General features: G+C 60.4%; 1 protein-coding gene across 4 annotated transcripts; it reads left to right on the plus strand.

Annotated features, from left to right (window-relative positions):
* The first annotated feature begins 1,985 nt into the window (after positions 1-1,985).
* Positions 1,986-21,110, plus strand: SSTR2 (somatostatin receptor 2). Of its 4 annotated transcripts, none has more exons than XM_090060305.1 (3): positions 1,986-2,033; positions 11,145-12,192; positions 20,378-21,110. In XM_090060305.1, the coding sequence occupies exons 2-3, from the start codon at positions 11,200-11,202 to the stop codon at positions 20,498-20,500; spliced, it is 1,116 nt and encodes a 371-aa protein (XP_089916431.1). In that variant the 5' UTR covers positions 1,986-2,033; positions 11,145-11,199; the 3' UTR covers positions 20,501-21,110. The 4 variants fall into 4 exon arrangements, with proteins under 4 accessions (XP_089916431.1, XP_089916430.1, XP_089916429.1 ...); XM_090060304.1 differs by lacking the exon at positions 1,986-2,033 and adding an exon at positions 2,245-2,294; XM_090060303.1 differs by lacking the exon at positions 1,986-2,033 and adding an exon at positions 10,430-11,008 and having other exon boundaries at positions 11,145-12,331; positions 20,378-20,486.
* Positions 21,111-21,523: the final 413 nt, after the last annotated feature.

A 21,523-nucleotide genomic window follows, 5' to 3' on the forward strand; every position in this document is an offset into this window, starting at 1 on the left:
GCTCGCTGTCAGCCTCAGCCAGGCACCATGGGATGAACAATGTCGCTACAGAGACACCCAGTGCTAAATCACACCCGTGTCCCCAGCCCCGTGCTCCTTGCCTGCTTGTTGCTGGACACTGAACAGTGCATCCAGCACTCACTGGGTGGAGAGGGACATGGACCAAGGTGCGCATGCATGGCAGGATACGGGATGGGGAGTTCCCCTTGTCTGGGCTCTTTAAGAAAGCTGTGCCCCAAAATCTCACCCCTGGAGAGACGCCCCTTGCAGGGGGGAGGAGAAAGAAAGTAAAAGGGCTGGGGCTGGTCCTACAGGGCTCCTTGACCCATCTGAACCAACTGGGCCAGTAGGATCTAAGGCTCTACACGAGTGTATGGCACAACCCAGCACCGAGCACCCTCCCACCAGTACCTCTGCCCAGGGTGTCTTGCCCCCTTGGAAAACAGCATCGCCAGCATGGACGCTCCCCTGTAGCCTCCTGCCCGGGAGCCAGCACCAGCCTGGCAGCGAGGAGAAGGAAAGCAAAGGGTCACGGCACCTGGCTGGCGTGAGAGCGGATGGAGAAGGACCGGGTGGGTGACCATGGGGGCAAGGCCAGCCCAGCCCACCCGCTCCTGCTCTGTGCTTCACTCCCCAACCTGTCGGGGTGAGCCAGCCGGCATGATGCCGGCGTGGTGGAGCCCAGCCCCCTGCCAGCCTCGGTCTGCCTGGCCGCAGGATCCACGACTGAGCACAGCACGTGTTTGCCAGGGACCGGAGCGTGGCCGTCGGGAGCCTCCAGCCAGACAGGCACTGCTGGATGGGTCTGCCCTTCTCAGCCCCGTGCCGCGGGGACCCAACTGCGCCCTGGCACGGCACGGCACGGCCAGCCCCGGGCACCAGAGGAGCTTTCCCCACAGTGCAAGACACTGGAGGCATGATGCAGAGCCCAGCCCCAGCTGCCAGGGAGCGTTCTCTCTCCTCTTAATGGATGAAGCTGTTAATTGCACGGCTAACGAGGCCCCGAGGGGGAGTGCCAGCCAGCTGTGCGCTCTGCAAAGAGCAAATCAAGGCTCGTATGTCCCTGTCCTGAGCCTGCCGTGGCCCCCAGCCCAAATTCGACCCCAGCAGCGTCTCCGCTAGCAGAGCTGGAGAGACTCCAGCTGCTGATGCAGCTGGGTGGGGGGGAGCTCAGGGTCTCTGACCCCCTCCCTGCACTCTGCCACTGCAAGAGGGCACAATGCCACGTCCCCACATCTGGCCAGGCCCCTTCCATCACAAGCCACATGGCCCGATGCTGGGATCTCAGGCCTGAGCTGGTTTCTCTCTGCCCCCGCACAGCTCCAGGCCCAGGGGGGAGACATCATGGGTAATGCACACACCGTGTCCAACACCAACACCCCCAGCCCTGTCCTCGCGGGTGTTGCCCAGCACCTCCTCTCATGCCAGCCCCCAGCCCTGGCAAGCGGGAAGGCTGAACACTGCCTCTGGCCCCCTCATCCTCAGTTATTAAAGTGTTCATCTCCATCGCACTCGGGAAAGGTCAGGCCCATTCAAAGCCTCCCTGATTTAGGATGGAATCGATTTTCCCCACTTTATTGCCTGCATCCTTCATTAGCCACTCTAACAAGCCAGATGTGGAGAGTGGGGCCGGCTGGGAGAGGAAAGGACTCGACAGGGAGGACGGTGAGCATCTGGGTGGAGATGCCACAGCCCCGGGCACCGGTTCTGTGCGCTGTGTGGGCAAGACAGGGAGAGGCCGGGGCAAACCTTGCACCCATCCCCATCGCCGTCACAGTCTCCGGCAGGTTGGCGGCACCTCACCTCCGCCCACCTGCTTTATCCAATAACCCCAGCACATGGCGCGGGGCGGGGATGTGGCCTGAGTCACCTGGCTCTGCCTTTCCCTGTTGCAGCAGAGGCACACGTCTCTCTTGAGCAACCCAGGAGCGAGGGAACAGGCACAGCAAACAGTTTGCAAGCAGGTCATTGCGGGCAAGAGAAGGACGGGGAAGAGGAGCCTGGCACCAGGCACCAGGCCCCGTGCTGGGAAGGTAAGGCAGCCAGCACTGCCCATGTGTTTGGCGTGCTGAGTGTTTGTTTGGTGGGATGTGTGTGGTTTAGGCGTGTGCTGCGAGCAGCGTGAGCTGGGTGACTACTGCCCGTGTCTGATAAAAGCCCTGGCAAGGGGCCGGGCCGGGCCGGGCCCAGCAGGGTATAAAAGGAGACTCCCCAAGCGACCAGGGAGGGAGCAAACAGGGCGAGCAGTTTGCAAGTCAGTTCACTGCCCCCCTCTTCGAAGGGGAGACTTCAAGGTAAGCTCTTTCTTTCAATTCAGAGCAGCTAACCTATGTGTAAATAGCTGAACTACATGCATAAAATGCAGCAGGGAGACCAGTGCTGAAGCCCCTTGCTTAACTAGAGTCCCGAGCCAGGAGGCATGCACGAGGGGGTTTGCTTGGAAACTCTCACCTTCCTTCACTGAAGGCTTGGTGAGAGGCAGCCGGGAAAGGGGAATGTTTCGGGGCCCAGGAGCAGCAAACAGGTGAGTTTGCTAGGGAAGGTCCGCTGGGAAGACGGACAGCGTGAGAGAGGCAGCGGATTAAGAGACCCAGAGAAACGGCTGGAGGACGTTGCAATGCCAGGGCTGCTTCCTCCTCTGCTTGCACCTGGAGGGGCCTTCGGACGTCTGCTGCCTGCATCTGAGATGTCGCAGGGGGACTACCGAGACTCAGCCGCCCCTCCGGCGACTGCCCCACGCTGCTCATCCATGTGGGCACCAAGGATACTGCCAGGGGTGACCCCGAGCAGATCAGAAGTGACAACAGGGCTCTGGGTGCCAGGGGGAAGGGGATGCGGGCACATCCTTCCGGTCAAGGGGAAGGGCGGGTGCGTCCCGCAGGGGGTGTCGCCAGCAGGGATTCGGCTTCCTCGGCCGTGGGATGTTGTTCCAAGAAGAAGGGTTGCTGGGAAGAGCATCTTTGCAGACAGGCTCGCTAACCTAGCGAGCAGGGCTTTAAACTAGGTAGGAGATCAAGGCCCTGGGAGGAGCGGGGGACCGGGAGGAAGCACAAGGAAGAAGGCTCAGCTCGGAGCAAGGGACACGGAGGGGAACAAGAAGGGTTTCTACAAGTATGTCGGTAGCAAAAGGAGGATCAGGGAAAGTGTTGGGTCCCTTACTGAGTGGGGAGGCAAGCTTGTGACAGAGGATGCAGAAAAGGCTGAAGTGCTCAATGCCTTTTTTGCCTCTGTCTTCGCAAGCAAGGGCAGCTCCCGGACTACTGCCCCGGGTAGCATAGGTTGGGGAGGAGGCGAGCAGCCAACAAGGGTGAAAGAACAGGCTGGGGACTATTTAGAAAAGCTGGATGTGTACAGGTCCCTGGGGCCGGATGGCACGCACCCTGTGGTGCTGAGGGAGTTGGCTGATGTGATTGCAGAGGCGCCGGCCATCATCTCTGAAAACTCAAGGAGATCGTGGGAGGTCCTGGATGATTGGAAAAGGTCAAATCTAGTGCCCATATTTAAGAGAGAAAAAGGAGGATCCAGACCGATTAGCCTCACCTTGGTCCCTGGAAATATCATGGAGCGGATCCTCAAGGAATCCATTTCTAAGCACTTGGAGGAGAAGATGGTTAGAAACAGTCGGTAAGGATTCACCGGGGCAAGTCATGCCTGACCAACCTGACTGACGTCTGTGACGAGACGACCAGATCTGTGGATGCAGGAGAGCAGTGGAGGTGATATACCTTGACTTCAGCAAGGCTTTTGGTACGGTCTCCCACAGCAGCCTTGCAGGCAAGCTAAGGAATTATGGGCTGGATGAATGGGTTGTAAGGTGGATAGAAAACTGGCTGGAGCATCAGGTTCAAAGGGTAGTAATCAATGGCTTGATGTCTAGTTGGCAGCCGGTATCAAGTGGAGCGTCCCAGGGGTCGGTCCTGGAGCTGTTTTTGTTCAATGTCTCCATCAGCGCCCTGGAGGATGGCACAGAGCGCGCCCTCAGCACGTTTCCAGATGACACCAAGCTGGGGGAGTAGTAGGTATGTTGGAGGTAGGCCTGGGATTCAGGGATGGCAACAAATTGGAGGATTGGGCCAAAAGAAATCTCACACGGTTCAGCAAGGACAAGTGCAAAGTCCCGCACTGAGGAGGGAGCGATCCCCCGCACCGGGGCAGGCTGGGGCGACGGGCTGGGCAGCAGCGCTGCAGAAAAGGACCTGGGGGGACAGGGGGCAAGGAGCTGAATAGGAGCCAGCAGTGTGCCCGTGGTGCCAAGGAGGCGACCAGCATCCTGGGCTGCACTGGCAGGAGCGGTGCCAGCAGATCGAGGGCAGTGACTCTTCCCTCCATTCAGCCCTGGGGAGGCCACATCTGGAGTCCTGTATCCAGCTGTGGGGCCCCACTGCAGAAGGGATGTGGACACATTGCAGAGAGTCCAATAGAGGGCAATGGAAATGGTTGTGGGGCTGGGGGACGGGACTTATGAGGAGAGGCTGAGGGAAATGGGCTGACTGAGTCTGCAGAAGGGAAGACTGAGGGGGATTGCATAGCAGCCTTCACCTCCCTGCCGGGGGGCTGCAAAGAGGATGGAGCTGGGCTGCTCTCAGTGGGGGCAGGTGACAGGACAAGGAGCAATGGGCTCAGGCTGCAGCAAGGGAAGCTGAGGTTGGATATTAGGAAAACTTTGTCACGAGGAGGGTGCTGAAGCACTGGAACGGGCGACCCAGAGGTGGTGGCATCTTCATCCTTGGAGATTTGAAGACCCGGGTAGACAAAGCCTTGGCTGGGATGATGGAGCTGGGGCTGGTCCTGCCTTGAGCAGGAGGTTGGATAGATGTGACCTCCTGAGCCCCCTTCTCCCCCTCGTTGTCTGTGATTCCCAGTGCCGCTCAACAGTGCCTTATAACCTTTCATTGCTGGTGGGTGGATAAAGCGCTCGGCACACCTCTAACTATCGCTGCTGACTCTCTCCCAACTGCCTGAACCTCTCAGGGCTGCAGAAGATTTCCCAGTAAGAACCAGTCCGGCCCCAGGACATGGTCTTGCCATGGGAGCACAGCACTGGGTCCTAGGAGGGAAGGCTCCTGTTCCTGGCTTTACTTATTTCACCTCACAGCTGTGTGCCAGCTCCTCTGCGGGGGCCACGAGGCTTTGAAAAAGGCCAGGGGCAGGCCAGCTCCGCGATAGCAGGTTTGCTTACAGGGACGCTGGCAGCTGGAAAGCCTCAGCCCATCCTCAAAGCGAGCTCCAGCCACTGCCTCTGGAGGCCAAAGTCCTCCTGCACAAAGCCTGGATGCTCCTTTCCTGTTAAAAGCCAGATAACTAGCAATCGATGCTGTGCGTCTGGGCTCAGTGACAGCCGATTCGTGACAGCGAAGCGACAGGCAATGAGCGCTGGCCGGACGGCGAAGCAGGCGAACGGCGTGGCAGCGCGCCCGGGGCACGGAGCTGCAGCTGGGCCATGAGCTTTGGGCAGCTCCGCATTACCCCGGCAGACAGGCAGGGTGGAGCGGGGACGTGGCGTCGGCACAACGCGTGCAAAGGGACTGCAAAGCAATTGGAGGTGTCCCTGGGAGCAACGCCAAGCTCCCCCTGCCCGGGCCCTGGCTACTTGGAAACTTATCGGGCAGCTCAGGGCTCTTTTAGCCTGGGGCCAAGGGGCTGGGGTCAGGGGTCATCCTAGGGAAGAGTCCAGACCAGGCTGCTCGGGGGTACCAAGGAGCACATCTGGGGTAACGAGGGGCCCAGCAAGGGAAGAAAGCCGCCAAGACTGCAAAAGGGGAACGGGCGACCAGCAAAGACGGGAGCCATTCCAGTGGTTCATTGCAGCAGCTATTCCCTCTTGATGACGTATGGCTAATTGACACAGCGTCTTTCACACTGTCCCCACCCCAGCACGCCGGGCACAGCCCGCTAATCTCACGGCGATATCAACAGAGGCGTCGGGAGGAATCAGAGACACGAGTGAGCGGCAGATAGGGAGCCAGGCGCGGTGCCAGGCCCTGCAGCGAAGCAGGCTCTCGCATCCCGCGCAGCGCTGCGTTCGGGGAGCAAGAGGAGAGGAGTGCCCTTGCCTGCCTGGCCTTTTTTTCCAAGTGCTTTCTGAACCCCACCAGCTGGCACGTCCCAAAAGTAGCCGTGCAGCAGGGAGCGGGGCTGGGAGGACAGTCCGGAGACAGCTGGCCATCTTCTAGGGACCCGGAGCAATGCGCTGGACCTCAGAGCAAGAGAAGAGCCCGGCTGGCGGGGCCTTGCAGAGGTCACTGCTCAGGACAGAGTCATCCCCATCCAAACCATCCCATTGCCTGGCCTGTTGCACAACCACACGGCCCCATTGCTCCAAAACACCACGAGCCCCCAAACCTGCTGCAGATGAAGCAGAAAGACAAGGGCTGGCGGTGTCCTGCCACCGCAGCAGCTGTTAAAATGCACTTAGAGATCCAAGCAAGAAGCTGTGCATGGAAGCAACCCTCCCCTCCTCCCCCGTCCGTGCATGCTGACCTGCCCATGGGATGAACGTCCTTCCTGGTCCCAAATGTGGTGATCGGGCTGGGCCTGAGCGGAGGAGTGCCAGCGCTGAATCGCGACTTCCCAGGCCTCTGAACGCTGGAAGATGCAAGGGAAGAGGAGCAGGGAACGGATCAGGCTGGACAGATCCTGCTTTACTGCCCTTCCCCTTAGCACCGGTGGCATCTCTTGTGCTCTGAGGAGCCAGCGGCTCTTCCCTCCACCGCGTGAGCATCCCCTGAACCAAATTAGCCTGGAAACCTGGAGGGCAGCCACCGCAAAGGGCCATCAAGGCAGCTGGTGGACACTGGCAGCTGGCACCTATTGCTGGACAGCTTTCGCCACCGCTTGCTACCCACCTCCTCCAGCCCGGGGGGGACTGGGCACCGAGTCCGAAGGACTCATCCTGCTGGAGGCAGGTGTTCGGCAGAAGGCCACTGAGCTCCCTTTGGTCAGGCTCTGCCAGCTTGAACAGGCTGCACGCAGGGGGCGGAGAGGGAGGAGCCGTGGGCTATTTGGGGTTTGTCTCCAGCATACAAAAATCGGCGATTTCCAGCCGTCTTCTCCAGATGCCCCATCACATGCCGTGGGAACAGTCCCACAATGCACAGAGCCTAGCAGCCGTGCAAAGGAGTGCGAGATACCCCACCCCCAACAACGCTAAGTACATGGAGGGCGTGTCTACACATGCATTTAAGCACTCTTACATTTAATGTGCTTTAGCTCATCCAGTGCATTTAGGCAGGCGTCTACACGTGCAGGCATGAACACGCATTAACACTGTGTGTGGATTGACCTGGGATTAAAGCTAGTCCCAGATCAGTCCACACACACAGCGTTAACGCACTTTAACGCGCCTACACATGCGTTAATACGCTTTAACTATTTGCACTTAAATTTGATACCTGCCCTTGGAAATTTAGGTGCAATCAGCCCCCAAATCACCATTTTTAAAGCTCATTAAAGGTGCCCACATGTAGATGCACGCCCTAATGTGCCCTTAAAACATCTTGTGTAGACGCGCCCACAAAGGAGGAAACTCCCCCAGTACAAACACACGGTGCCGATGCCGCAGCAGCAGCTGGCTGCTGAGATGTGCCTAGCCCACGCCAGTTCGGGCAAAACAGCAGCAGGACAGAATGAGTCGAGGCCCTTTGCAAAATGGAGACACGCTCCAATTAGGAGCTCTCGGGTTGTGGGCTCTGTAGTACACCGGCTTTGGTCATGTCGGCATGGCCCTGGGATGATCCGGGCCTGTTTATTAAGCTAATGAGCAAATGCAAAGCTTTCTCCATCCCAGTCAACAGCATAATTGACTTGCTACAGCCCTGCAAGCCTCCTGCCTGGCAAACACAATTATTTGTAAAATTGAACTGAAATAGGGGGATGCCATTCAAGGTAGCTTCAGTCAGCAGCGAGAGCCGGAGCGGGTCCGCCTATTAGCGAGGGATGGAGAGGAGGCGAGCCGAGAGACGGAAAGGGCAGCGCAGGCGCCGGGTGCCCGTGAGAGATGAAGCGACACGTTCATCACAGTCTGCACCGCGCCCCCCCAAGCCATCCGGTTGCTCCTCTGGGGCAGGGGCGCAGAGCGGGGGGACTCCCGTCCTCCCCTGAAACCGCCTAATCGGATTGGGAGGAAGCAGAACAGACTGGGAACAAGGTGTCTGGAACAACTTGTCCCCTCGCCACGCTGCCGATCAGCCCCTGGCGTGGGCCTGGAAAGCGGCGGACGAGATAGATCTTGTTAGACCAGCGCCAGCCACGAAGGCGGATGCACCGAACCCAGGTCAGCGCTGCCACGCGGCCGCAGTTTCCTTCCTCGGGCAGGGGTGGCCATGCAGCCCGTCCCCCGAGGCCTAGCAAGTCTCTGCTCCCAGGTTCCCTCTTAATTATGCCTCATTAACACAGGCAATCTCTCTCGGCACTTCTCTAAGAGACCCCCCCGCTCAGCTGTACAGCCTCTGCACCGACCCTCCTCCCCGGGCTCCCAGACGTCTCGCAGCAGCCTGACCCAGCGCCGGGAGAAAATCCCAAAGGGGCTGAGATGCAAGAGCCCTTCCAGGTGCCCTGCGGGCTGGGACGACACTTTGGGGGGGTGAGAGACCTGTGACGTCAGCATCCAGAGCAGGGATGCGGTGTTTGAAATGGCAGAGGCGCATCAGTGCCAGTGCCAGATGCCACGGCTAGGTCTGAGGACTGCCCCTGCTCAGACGAACCGCTCGGGACAGGGCAAGAGGCGAGCAGCTGCAGAGCCAGAGGGTTTCCACGGCTCTGGCTGGAGGAGGAGCGGCTGAGAAAGCTTCGATCCACGGGGGTCCTAGCTGGGCGGCTGCCCTTCTGCAGGGAAGAGCAAGCCAGGACCCCTGACCCGGGAGCACGGGGTCGGAGGAGGAGCGTGCCCAGGGGCAGGCATGCTGAGGCCAAGGGAAACTGGGGCTGAAACGCCCAGTTATGAACCATTCAGTGCCTCTAGGATTTTGCTTTGGGCCCATCTCCATCGCCGAGGGGTGAAGGCGGTGGTAAAGAGCAGCGGTTAGGTGACTCTCCAGACCGACTCTTAAATGGGCAGGTGGAAGGAAGATTTCCACAGACCATAAGCATCTGGATCTGGCTGCTTGCCTCCCCCGGGGCAGAGCGGTCTGTACTGCAAGCCATCTGCAGCCTCCCTCCTCCTGCCACGCGTCCCCGGGACACGGGCTCGGCTGCCTTCTCCTCCAGGTAGCCGGGAGGAGGCACGAAGCCACCGCGCACTGCGCTGGGGCCGCCTTCCTGGAGCACGCACAGGTCACACGTCCTTGCTTTTCCAAGAGACTCTTAACAAAACGCTCCACGCGGCAGCCACAACCTGTGTCTTCTCCGCGTTTCATTCCCGCTGGTTTCGCAGCTCGGGGGGCTTTTTTTGCTTCAAGAGCTCCTTTGCTTTTCTTTTCGATGCTCACGTGCCTTCTACCACATCGATTAACATCCATGCCCTGCATCAGGTTAGGATCCATCCCTGAACCTCAGCGACACAGGAGGTCACTGCGTGGGGGTCGGACGCGGCTACCCCGCTTGCTTTTGGAGCCCTTTCCTTGCTGCTAGCCAAGCAGCGGGCGGTTCCAGCGGTAGCTTGCTGGCGGGCTGGTTGTTTGCCGCCCAGAAAGGTGGGGGGAGAAGGTTTCCTGCAAGAAACGCACCCAACATTTGCGCTTAGCGCGGCGCTGGCACCTGCCGAAGCGGCCCGAGCCCTGCAGAGAAACTCTCCGTGCCCTGGAGGCTGCCTGGGCTTTAGGATCCTCCTTTTGGGCTAGCAGATGGAGGGGCAGAGGAGTCCCCCAGCCCCACGGCAGCGGGGCCCAGCACTTAGCCACCCCCCCTGCCAGGGTCTGGCTCCAAGGGGCAAGCATCGAGGGGGACCTCAGCTCAGCAGAGTCGCGCTTGCACTCGGCTCCAGCTGCCCCGGGGCTGCAGGAGGGCCAAAGCCTTCGTTTCACACAGCCGTGGTCTCCGGGCCCGACCAGCAAAGCGCTGGGCCCTGTATGCTACCCCCTCCCTGGCATGCCTGCCGCGGCAGGGTGCCCGCTCGCTGGGCACCCCCTTCCACCTACCCCACGCAGCACCTGCCTACTCCCGTGGCTCCTTTGCATGGCCTGAAAGGATCAATGCTCAGGTCTGCCTTCCCCCCGGAGCTCGGTTTGTGCCCGTCATGCAGGCTCTTAACGCCCCGTGGGGACAGCTGCCCCCTGCCACCTGCACACCTCGGTTTGCTATTGATTTTTGTGCCATTTATTTCAGACAAAACCTTTTTGCCATGCCCACCCCGCCCCTTTCAGATCCATGAGGCTGCTAATGATTTTCCTGCCAGTCCTGGGGACCCGGTGCCCCCACACCTACCCCAGTAGGCAGATGGGCGCAGAGTTGATCAGGAGCACAGGCCTGAGGCTCTTTGTTCCAACCCGCTCCTAATTTCCTGCGCGCTATTGTCTCTCCGATAAGCGACGGGGTGGGGGGGAGCTGGCATTTAATTGCCCGCGGGATCTCCAACAAGCTAGAGCAGAGGCTGTCGCCCCTAAACCCTGCTTGTCGGCCCTCCCACGCCCCTCCCCGCTCAACGAGGGCTGCCAGAGGCTGCCGGGCATACTGTGCCCTCCATGCAGGGCTCTCGGCCCGCGCTCCTCGGCCTCCCGTCTCCGCGGGGGAGGCGAGCGCCCCGGGCAGCACCCCCGAGAGCCAGAGCCGGCCAGGAAGCAGTTCAGGCGGCAGTCGTCAGGGAGGGGCTCCCGGCGGCAAGACCCCTCCGCGAAGCTCCTGAAGCATCTGGCTCCCGGGCCGGGGTGTGCCGGGTGCCCACCGCGCCGGGACAGCCACGCCTCGGCTGCGGGCGCCCCGGGGAGGGGCGGCGAGGAGGCGGGGGAGACGCCCCCGTTTCTGGGGCGGGGCGGGGCGGGGCGGCGCGTGGAGCGGGCGGGCGCAGCCCCGCGGAGCCGAGCCGGAGCCGGAGCGGGAGCGGGAGCGGGAGCGGGAGCGGAGCGGGCGGGCGCAGGTGAGCGGGGCCGGCCGGAGCGGGAGCGGGGCGGGCGGGCGCAGGTGAGCGGGAGCGGGAGCGGGAGCGGGGCGGGCGGGCGCAGGTGAGCGGGGCCGGCGGGGACGCGGTTGTGCCCATGTTCTCCGCCTTGCAGGGCTGGCGGCCCCGGCGCGGGCGGGGATGTGAGCCCGGCGCGGGCGGCCGGAGCCATGGACGGGGGGCCGGACCTGCCCAACACCACCCAGTTCTGGTACTCCTCGGCCTCGCGCCCCCCGCCCACCGCGGCGCCCGCCAACGCCTCCCGCAACGGCACGCGCGACCACTTCGACCTGACCAGCAACGCCGTGCTCACCCTCATCTACTTCGCCGTGTGCATCGTGGGGCTCTGCGGCAACACCCTGGTCATCTACGTCATCCTCCGCTACGCCAAGATGAAGACCATCACCAACATCTACATCCTCAACCTGGCCATCGCCGACGAGCTCTTCATGCTGGGGCTGCCCTTCCTGGCCATGCAAGTGGCGCTGGTCCACTGGCCCTTCGGCAAAGCCATCTGCCGGGTGGTCATGACGGTGGACGGGATCAACCAGTTCACCAGCATCTTCTGCCTCACCGTCATGAGCGTCGACCGGTACCTGGCCGTGGTCCACCCCATCAAGTCTGCCAAGTGGAGGCGGCCGAGGACGGCCAAGATGATCAACGTGGCCGTGTGGGGGCTCTCGCTGGTGGTCATCATGCCCATCATGATCTACGCCGGGGTGCAGAGCAATCACGGGCGCAGCAGCTGCACCATCATCTGGCCGGACGAGTCCGGCGCGTGGTACACGGGCTTCATCATCTACGCCTTCATCCTGGGCTTCCTAGTGCCCCTCACCATCATCTGCCTCTGCTACTTATTCATCATCATCAAGGTCAAGTCCTCCGGCATCCGAGTGGGCTCCTCCAAAAGGAAAAAGTCCGAGAAGAAAGTCACCCGGATGGTCTCCATCGTGGTCGCCGTCTTCATCTTCTGCTGGCTCCCCTTCTACATCTTCAACGTCTCCTCCGTCTCCGTCCTGATCGTGCCCACGCCCGCCCTCAAGGGCATGTTCGACTTCGTCGTGGTCCTCAGCTACGCCAACAGCTGCGCCAACCCCATCCTCTACGCCTTCCTGTCCGACAACTTCAAGAAGAGCTTTCAGAACGTCCTCTGCCTGGTGAAGGTCAGTGGCATGGACGATGCGGACAGGAGCGACAGCAAGCAGGATAAATCTAGGCTAAACGAGACCACGGAAACCCAAAGGACCCTCCTCAATGGGGATCTGCAGACCAGCATCTAAGGGCACTCTGGGATTGTCCTCCGTCAGTGTTCCTCTCCTCCTCCTCAGGGCAGTAGCAGGCGGCGAGTCAGGTCCAGCGCGCTTGACCTCTGCTCGGTCCGGGGGCGGTGGTGTCACAACTCACGGGGCAGGGGGCAGGGGGCAGGGTCCCGTACCCAGACGAACTGCTCGGCCGCGGGCGGGGTGGCTGTCGAGCCCGAGAAGGACGTAGCTCGGGTGCTCACATGCATGCGTGTGCATTTAAAGCAGCAGCCCCAGGCCATCGGTCCCTTTGGGGTTACCCGCAGGGACGCTGGCAGGGGTCCTGGCGCGCAGGCCGCGTCCACGCGTGAGGAAACAGCGGGGCCGAGGCCGCAGCCCGGGGTGCGCATGCTACGTGCTTGCACGCATTGGCACGCTCCATCCAGCCCCGGCGTGCCTGTTACGCACAGGCATTTCTGCCTGCATCTTTGCAAAGCAGGGCATGTGGCGGGGGACACCGAAGCTGGCTGAGAGCACCACTGCACAGCTTCACAGCCAAACCCTCTGGTAGGGCATGGAAAATATGCAGGCCCCCCCCAGTCAAATCTGTGCGTTATTGGATCGTTAAGCAGGCCCCCGCTGCTGTCGGAGGCTGCCGGTGCGTTATTTAGCGGCATTCCTGCCACTAGGGAAGCAACAAAACTCGGATCGCATCCGAAGAAAAACATCCCTGTCCCCAGTTGGGCAGCCAGGCACCTCCGTGTCGGCGTGTGCCCGGTCTTTCCCGTCACTGGCTGTGGGTGGGGATCACTCGGGGCTGGTTCTCCCACCTCAGATCTCAGAGCAGCTGCTTTTCCCCTTTCTCCCTTTAGACTCAGCTGGCCAAAAAATGCTCTCTTCAATGTAAAACGTGCCCTCCTTCCCTGCCCCCTTAATGCTGATCTAGCCTGCAGGCCCCCATCACCTGGCCCGCAGGTCTGGGCACCTGGCTTTAAGGGACTGGCCGTGCATGCTGCCATGGCTCCCCCGCCAGCACGTTTCCAGACCTGTGGGGATGACATGGGCTGGATGTGGCCTGGGAGCCAGGGAAAACACTGCTGCTTTAGAAAACAGGCTGGGAGAGGGTCGGTCCTGAGCTAATGGGGGGGTTAGGTTCACTTTATAGATGTCAGGAGCTGGAAGGGACCTTACAGATCATCGGGTCCAGCCCCGCTGCACGTGGGGTTGTGGCAGATGACTTGAGAGCCCTCCCTAGCAATTTTCGTGGCCACAGGTCCCAAAGCCATTGTCTGTCTCCTTTTCCTCTTCTGAGCAATGCACGTTTGCTTTTCCCTACCAAGCTCGTGGAGGGTGGGCCTAGCAGCTCGGGTCTTTGTGTCCTTGCAGGGGTTTGGAGATGCCTGGCTTGGGGGGTCTGCTGTGCCCACACGTTGCAAGCAGCGGGAGACTAGTTCTGCACGGGTGGCTGTTTTAGCTGGGCACGGCCGCTGCTGATGCAGAGAAGGTGGTTTCGAAGGGCTGGATGAGGCAAGAGGGATGCTTGACGATTGCCTCGGAGAGATGTCAGGGCAGGGGCTGAGCTTGTTCCCATGTCAACATGCCCAGGACCGCCGGCGCTACAGAGGGGAGGAGGAGACAAACTCTGAGAGGCAAGGAAGGAGTCTCTGTAAATCCCCGAAAGGAAGGCAGCCCCGGGTGCATGGGGGCCTAAGTGCCTGTCGTAGCGGGATGCCTTCTGCAGTCCCAGCGAGCTGGATGCCTAGCGCTGCCGGTGGCCTGCAGAGCCTGGTCCAGGCTGCATCCATGTCAGCATCTGCACAGCGCTGGGGCTGGACCGGGGTGAGCCAGCTCGCCAGCATCGGTCTGGCCTTGAGCCACAGCCTTTGGGCCTGGCAGGTTTGGGTCCTCCTGGTCCTGCGGCTTGGAGCAAAGCTCGCCTGGAAAAGCAGGACAGAGCAGAACTGGCTTTGGAAAGGCAGGCGGGGATGGCGGAGGTGGGGTCCAGCCTCTTAATGCCAAGATGGGATGGTGATAGGGATAAATACGTCAGCTGGAGCAGTGAGGGCTGCATGCCCGGGGCTAGGACAAGTGCTGATGTTTGGATTCGGCTGCAAAGAAAAATGTACTGATGCTAATCTGCTCCGTGCCCCCAGCCTGCCCCCACGGGAGCAGCTGCAATGATTGGGAAACTCTAATCGGGCGATCGGGTGGGGGAGCAAGGGAAACCGAACAGAGACTTCTTTTCCCTTTTAAAGTCCCAGTTAGTCTCCAGCCGCGTAGCCAGCAAGGTCCCTTGCGACCGGGTGATTTTGGGAGAAGGGGAAGCCCTGGGGACACAGCAGTCCACGCTCTTGTAATGAGAGAAGCGTTGGGGCGCGGGCTCTGGAGCTGTAGCAGCACCGGGGTTTTTAGGATGGAGAAAACCAGGCGTGCAGCCACTCCTGCCCCCGCTTGCCTTGCACGTGACGTAGTCAGAGGTCTTCGGATAGCCCTTGTTCCACTGGTATCCAGGGCTGAAAACACCAGTTGGATTTCTCCCAGGGCAAAGCCTTTTAATCTTGGGGTCCACCCCTATCGTCTCACCAGAGGCACCCCAAATTGGAGCAACCGCTTTGGAAGCGATGCCTATGGCTTTGCCCAGAGTCACGCCACACCTGGCCCCGGGGCGCAAATATAGGGCTCCCCTGTAGACCACCCCCTCCCCAGGCAGCACCCCCTGCCTTCCCGTGCCACGCTGCCAAGCACGCATGTGCAGGTCCCGTCTACAACGGATATTTCCCGATGCTTTATTGCGCAGCCCTTGATTTTGGTGCAAACTCAGGGTAGGCACAATTTGCCCTGGCATCACTAGCTACGGCGACAGAGAAGCAGCCCCCTGAGCTCCTGTGTTTCTAAACCCGCTGAGGCAGGGGGTAGATGGCCTCAGAGCTGCATTTTGCAGATGTCTGCTGGCAAAATGATGTTTCTAACCAGGTTGTGGCTCAGCTTTCCTCCCCCTGCGAGCCCTTCCCAGGTGCAGTGAACACCTGATTTGGACCCTCAGTTACACCATGGACTTCACTGACTTTCCCAGCCATCCAGGGCAGAAAGCAGATCGTGGGCACTGACTTTCACAACAGTTTAATAGCAAAGACTACCCCCCAAGCCCTCTGCTTGCATCTGGCTTGCGGGACAGGGCTCCTGTCCTCATGCTGGGCCAACGGCGAGCTCTGCGTCTCTATGCTGCTGCCGTAAGAGGAATTAAATATTAACTGAGGCTTTGTGAGAGCAAAGAAGGGTGTGTTAGGGATGCCGCGGGCATTAGAGACCTCAGGCAGGTCCCACATGAAAATGAGGTATTGTGGTCGCGAGTGCTGGGCCTGGAGCCCTTTATTAAGCCAAGGTTTAGATGCCAGAGCTGCAGCGCGGCAGGTTCGAGCGGTTTGATGCCAGGTGGGTGGTAAAGCATGATTTGTATGGGAAAAAGCCATGCCAGGGGCAGGAGGGAGACAAAAGTCCCTGTGCTTCAGCCCCTTGCCTCCGAGGAAGGGTGAGGAGCTGCCTGCACATCGCTCCCAGACACCTGTTGACAGCTGTCCCCAGGGCTTGCTAATGGTATAGTCATGCTGGGACGTGAAAGCGGCGCCGTCTTCCCTTACAACTGGGGGTTTGAATCAGTTTAATGGCAGCAGACTCTCTGGTGAGCACTTGGAGCAGCTCGAGAGACGCTTATTGCAGCAGAGCTGCCACAAGCTCCCAGCAGCCAGGCAGAGATAAGGCTCCGGGCAAGGAAGGACTATGCACAGCCCGGGCCGCAGCTCCCCATGCACGAGCTCATGGGCGAAGCCGGGCCAGGAGTCAAACAGGCCTCTTCACTCTGCTGAGAGAGAAGCCCTTTGCAAAGATAAATTTTCTGCTTCCTCAGAAGTTGCTGGGGGGCGGTGAGGCTCTGCCCAGCACTGGGTCGTTTAGAGCCCAAGCTTTGCAAAGTTTGCTCGATTTTTCCCAGCGTCTGAGTAAGCCCTTGTGCTGGCGTCCTGCAGTTCTGGGAGAGAGGAGAGGAGGCTTGAATGAAGAGCAGCCCTCTGCAGAAGGGATGGGCTGCATGCTGCAGACCCCCGCCTCCCTCCCCCCACTTAGATGCTAGCTCCAGGTCACAGCTTGTTCTCTCCTCTGCGCGGGTCTGAGACCTGCACAGATGCACAGAGGGCTGGGACAGGGGGCTATGGGGGTGGAGAGGGGCCGGCGCACAGCGGCAGGTGGAAACACCAACCCGGTGCCACGTGTCTGCTGTGGGGAAGCTCTCATCCCTGGACTTGCTTACAGCCAGGATAGAAAAAGCATGGCCAAGGTGTGCTCTCCCTCGATGGAGCTTGAATGGCTTGGAGCAAGAGCAAATGGCTCCCCGGGGTCTTAGGGAGAGGATGGTGCTGTGCTGCTTGCTAAAATCATGCCCAAGCTCCCGGCTGTTTGGGTCTGGAGGGAAGGGGTCTGTTTTCAGTGCTTTTAAAGGCCCCTGTTTGCCCCACCTGTGCAAAGGAGGCGTGCGGCAGGTTAATTGTGTCGAGAAGTGCAGGTCGGGACTGGAGGAGACTGCAGGTGTTTGTTTCCCCTCATTGGACCTCTCTAGGTTCAATGAGGATTTTAATTACCCCCTGGCCCTGCCAGAGCTGCAAAAGCAGAGCATCGTAAACCTCCGAGAGCCGCGGTGAAGTCACCCGTCACTACCAGGAGCCGGCGGGGGCACGATCCTGCCATCCTCACTCCGCCAAACAGGTCCCGAGGTTTTGTGTGCTGGACAGGATGGTGCTGATGGGTTGGCGCTAGGATGTCGGGGCAGCTTCGGGGGCTGGTGACGAGTGCTGGACTCTGCCGCGAGGCTTCCCCGCACAGGGTCATTGGGGCGGGATCGCGGGGGTGCTGGAGTCAGCCTGTGGCTCCATTTGTCCCCCACGTCCCCGCTGTGCTAGGAGCAGGGTGGCTTCATGCACGATCCTGCCAGGTGCCACCACCGTCACCCCTGGGGGCCACAGGGCAGAAACCACCATGGACAGATCTCTAGACACGACAAGCAAGAGGCTCTTAGTGCTCACAGCCCCCAGGGCCTCTGTCCTGATCAGCCACCGATTACTGTCTCTACATGACTGCATAGGTGGAAAGATAACCTTGCAGACAAGTGCCTGCCCTGGCTCCTCCTTGATGGGGATCTTAACGCCCTGGGCAAGCAGCACGTCATCGATCCACCTTGGATGCAGAGGCAGGTCTCACCCGTCCGTGACAGATGGGGGAGTCGGAGCCGGAGAGCGGCTAAGCGACTTACCCAATGCACGCAGCAACTCCCTAGCAAGGACCCAGGCGCCCGACCCCCAGCTCTGCACTTAAACAGTGTAACCCAGCAGGACTGGGAGGAGGCTGGAGGGAAAAAAGCTAGGTCTGCCAGTCTCGGAGAGGTGCCAGCCTGGACCAGATGCCCAAGCTCCCTGCCAGCTCTCCGGCAGCGGCACGGATATGCCACGCCAGCCCCTGCGTGGAGCTCAGTAGCAAAGCAAGCAAGGACGCTGCGCTGGGGGCCGGCGAGCCGATCTCCATACCGCCTTTGCCCCAACACTCGCCACCCACGGGCACGCCAGGAGGTCCTGGCAGGCTTGCTCCGCTGCCAGTGCCTATCCTGAGCATCACCCCCGCCCCTTCCCCAGCACAACCTCGAAGCAAGGCTGGATCAGACCTTCCCTAGGCTCCTGGGTCCTATGCCTGCCTCTGCCCCGTGCTCCTGGCTCCCCGTCTGTGCAAAGCAGGCCAAGGTCCGGGGGTGCAAGAGGCACGGCTAGCATTAAAGACGTTTGAAAAGGGGGCAGGCTGCATTCCCCGCTGCCCTGGCTCCCGTCGAGGCCAGACCCGGTAGAGCGTCGGGGCCCTGAGCGAGCAGCCAGGCTGGCTCCTTGGTGCCCCCCTGTCCTCGGCATCCCTCCGGCGTGTTTGGGCGAAAGCATTGCAGCTGGTATCCATAGCAACCTTGCAAGGTACCCAAGGCTGCAGGAAGGCTCCAGAGCAGAGGGGACCGCCAGCTGCCCCCATCCAGCACGGGCCCGGCAAGGGCCGGTCCTCCGCCTCGCCGGACACGCCGGCCTCCGCGAGCACAGGGCAGCCCGTGCCCTGCAGGTTCAGGACAAAGAGATGCCACGGCCCATCTCTAGCCTGGTGCCTACAAGCCTTTGTGACCCCAGTCCTGGCGAGGGAGGGGGATGTGATTTATCTCTGTGCTTCCAGTGGGGAGAGCACGGCTGGGGCACGGAGCCTCACGCTGGCAGGGCAGCTTGAAACAGCCCCAGGCATCTGAGCTCAGGCTGCACCCAGACCTTGCATTTATGCAGGGATAACCCACTTGCAATCACACAGACATCCACACGTTATCCTGTGTAAACCAGCCAATTCCTGGCGAAGAGGTAGCATCCATCCGTCCTGGGTCCGTGCAGTTATCCCAGGACTGCATTGCTGGATCTACAGCATTCAGCTGCTTGCTAAACCCCCGTTAGAAGGGCAATGGCTGCACATGCCAATCCTGGGATATCTCTGTCCTGGGACAGACACAGCTTATCCAGGGACAAAGGCAATGTCGGTTCCTACCTTGAGTGACATGTGGTGGTGGTGCACGGGGGGATCTCTCTGAGGACTAGCGTGTTGCAGGCGGTGCACCGTCTCGGGCAGTACGGAGGGGCGGCCGGCCAGGAGCGGAGCTGAGGGCCATCCGCTGGGCGCTCGGGGAGGGGACGAGGGAGAAGCCAAGGCCGGGGAGATCTAGAGCCAGGGCAGGGGGTTGCTCTTCACCCACCCTCCTGCTGCAGGCTTCATTGCTGGGCCGTACTCTGCACCCATCCCTACCCTGAGAGGAGGGGGCTCCCATCTCCCCAGATCACTCCCCACTGCCATTTGGCCCATGAGCTCAAATCAAGCTCTGAAATGCACCCGCTGGCTCATCGGCAGAGCCGATGCCTTTAGCTGACACCCCTGAACTTGGGATCTGATCCCAGAGCAGCCGGGCATTGCCCTTTTTTAAGGCACCCTGCTCTGTCCGCCAGTCGCTGCAAGGCTCCCCTTCCCCGAGCCCATGGGAAAGCCGGATGCGGGGCCGTCTCGCTCCTGTTACATCAGCACCTTTCCCCTCTGCCCTGGGTTAAAAGGGGTGTAGAAACAAAACTCTTGCTGGTTGCTGGCTGCAGTTGCCGGCAGGTCCCATCCCTCTTGTTTTACAACTATTCTCCGCTGCATTTAAAACACACGCGCGTGCAGCAGCAAGAGCTGGACCCCAGACAGCGCAGTTGCAGCTTCAGGCGTGCATCCACATAACTTGGGAGAGAAATCGCACCTGCATGCACAGCTCCCGTCGGAAGGGGCTTTCCCTGCAAAAGGCTGAGATTTTACAGAGAGGAAATGAAAACCAGGGGACCCGTGGAACAACCCACGTGGGATTCACCCTGCTCTAGGAGAGCAAAGCCAAGCAGGGTCTCTCTTCCCTGCAGGCACCAAAAGGCAGAGCTGAGCCAGCTCCAGCTCCCAGGTAGCCCACAGCCCACCTAGCTCCCAGCAGGTTAAATAACTGGAATATTAAAACAGGTTTCAGAACAAGGCAGCACCCAAATTACCTCTGGCCCAGGGGATTGACCATGGGGAGCGTGCGCACGCGAGACAGAAAATGTCACGGCAAACGAGAGCCCAAGCAAAGCAGCCGCTCTGCAAGAGAGGAGGAATCAGCATTAGATCTGGGCCACAGCCCCCGGGACAGCCGGGTGTTTGGGAGCAGCAGGCGGGCGATGGATATCCTGGCGCATCGCCCTTGGGACCCGGCGCGCCTGCTTCGGCCATTGCTTTGCCGGGCCTGTTGGATGGGAGCTCCTTGCTGGCCAGACGCCCCAAAGAGGAGAAAGCAACTGTCCCCCCAAGGGCCTGGCTCTGCTGTCCGCTCCTCTGCTCTGCAGGATTAATTGCACCGACACCCGCAGGGGAAGGCTGGCTTGGCCCCCCGCTAAGGGCTTGATCCAAAGCAGCTTCTGCTCAATGGGGAGAAGGGAGAGGAAAATCAGGCCCTACCTCCCCCATTTTTAACCAGAGTTGTCATTTTTCTACCCAAAAGGTGACACAACACCCCCGCCTTGCTCCTTCCCTCTCGCTCTTGGCTTCCCCGAGGCCGACCCTCTTCAGCGGACTCCAGTTGAACCAGTGTCAGGAAGATCAGGACCGAGCCCCCTGGCATTAGCTAGACGTAAGGACAGTTGGGCCCCTGGTCTGAGCTTCCCGGGACCCTTCCCAAAAGGGACAAAGACTCTGACCCACCCCCCCAACTAGTCGATCGCGCCCCAGCCCGGCTGTGCTGGAGACAGAGGCTGTACGTACAGCACGGACCCACCGCGGGATTTTGGCTACTCCTGCTCTCCCAACGACGCGTCGGCCTTTTGTACCCCCCGTGCTCGCCGGCGTGCGAGACCCACTGTGCATGTTCGGTATCGTGTGTGCGTGCGTGTGGCGGTCGGCCCCTGCCCCGGTGGGTCCCATGAGCCCGTGTTGCCCCACGACCGTGCCCCGCCATCCTAGAAGGGGCGACTGGACTCTGCCGTCCTCGGGGATCGCGGGCTCCGCTCCTCCGTCGGCAGGTTACACGCCGGCTGTGAAGACGGGTGGTGGGATACCAGGTTTCGCCCCTAAAGCCGCGATGACCCTCCTCGCCGGAGCAAAACTCCTATTCCACTGCCTCCCCCGACCCCGTGATCTATAATTTATGTTGTATATGCCACGTGCGTGTTGCTTGTAACGTAAGACCGGTTGTATCTCCCCCGACTGTAAAACGCAAGAGATAAAGTCACTTTCTTTTATTGGCTCAATGCTTTTTTTCCCTCCCTCTTTGCAAACAGGCTGGCTAGAGCCACCTCCCTGCAAAACTCACTGCTCTGCCGAGGGGATCCCGGGCCACAGCCTCTCTGCGTGCACCGAATTTCCGAACAGGTTGAAGCGAATAAGCGACAAGCAAAGAGCTTTAATAGAGTGGCCGTGAAGATGCCCCAGACTGATGTTAGTTATTATTATTAGATACTATTAGAAGTGTTTACGAGGGAGTCATCCCCTGCTTCTTCTAGCCCACCTGCCCCTTGGGTGGGCTCATAGCCCAGCTAACAAGGGGTCTGGGGCAGTTGCTGCCACATGTTGGCCGGATCTAGCTCAGCAATGAAACCAGAAAGGGCAAAGAGAGTGGTGCCAGATGGTGAAAGCAACACCTGCCCTGTTC

This window comes from Crocodylus siamensis, chromosome 8 (genome assembly GCF_052110815.1).
Source record: "Crocodylus siamensis isolate JL-2025a chromosome 8, ASM5211081v1, whole genome shotgun sequence".
In the NCBI taxonomy this organism is placed as follows: Eukaryota; Metazoa; Chordata; order Crocodylia; family Crocodylidae; genus Crocodylus; species Crocodylus siamensis.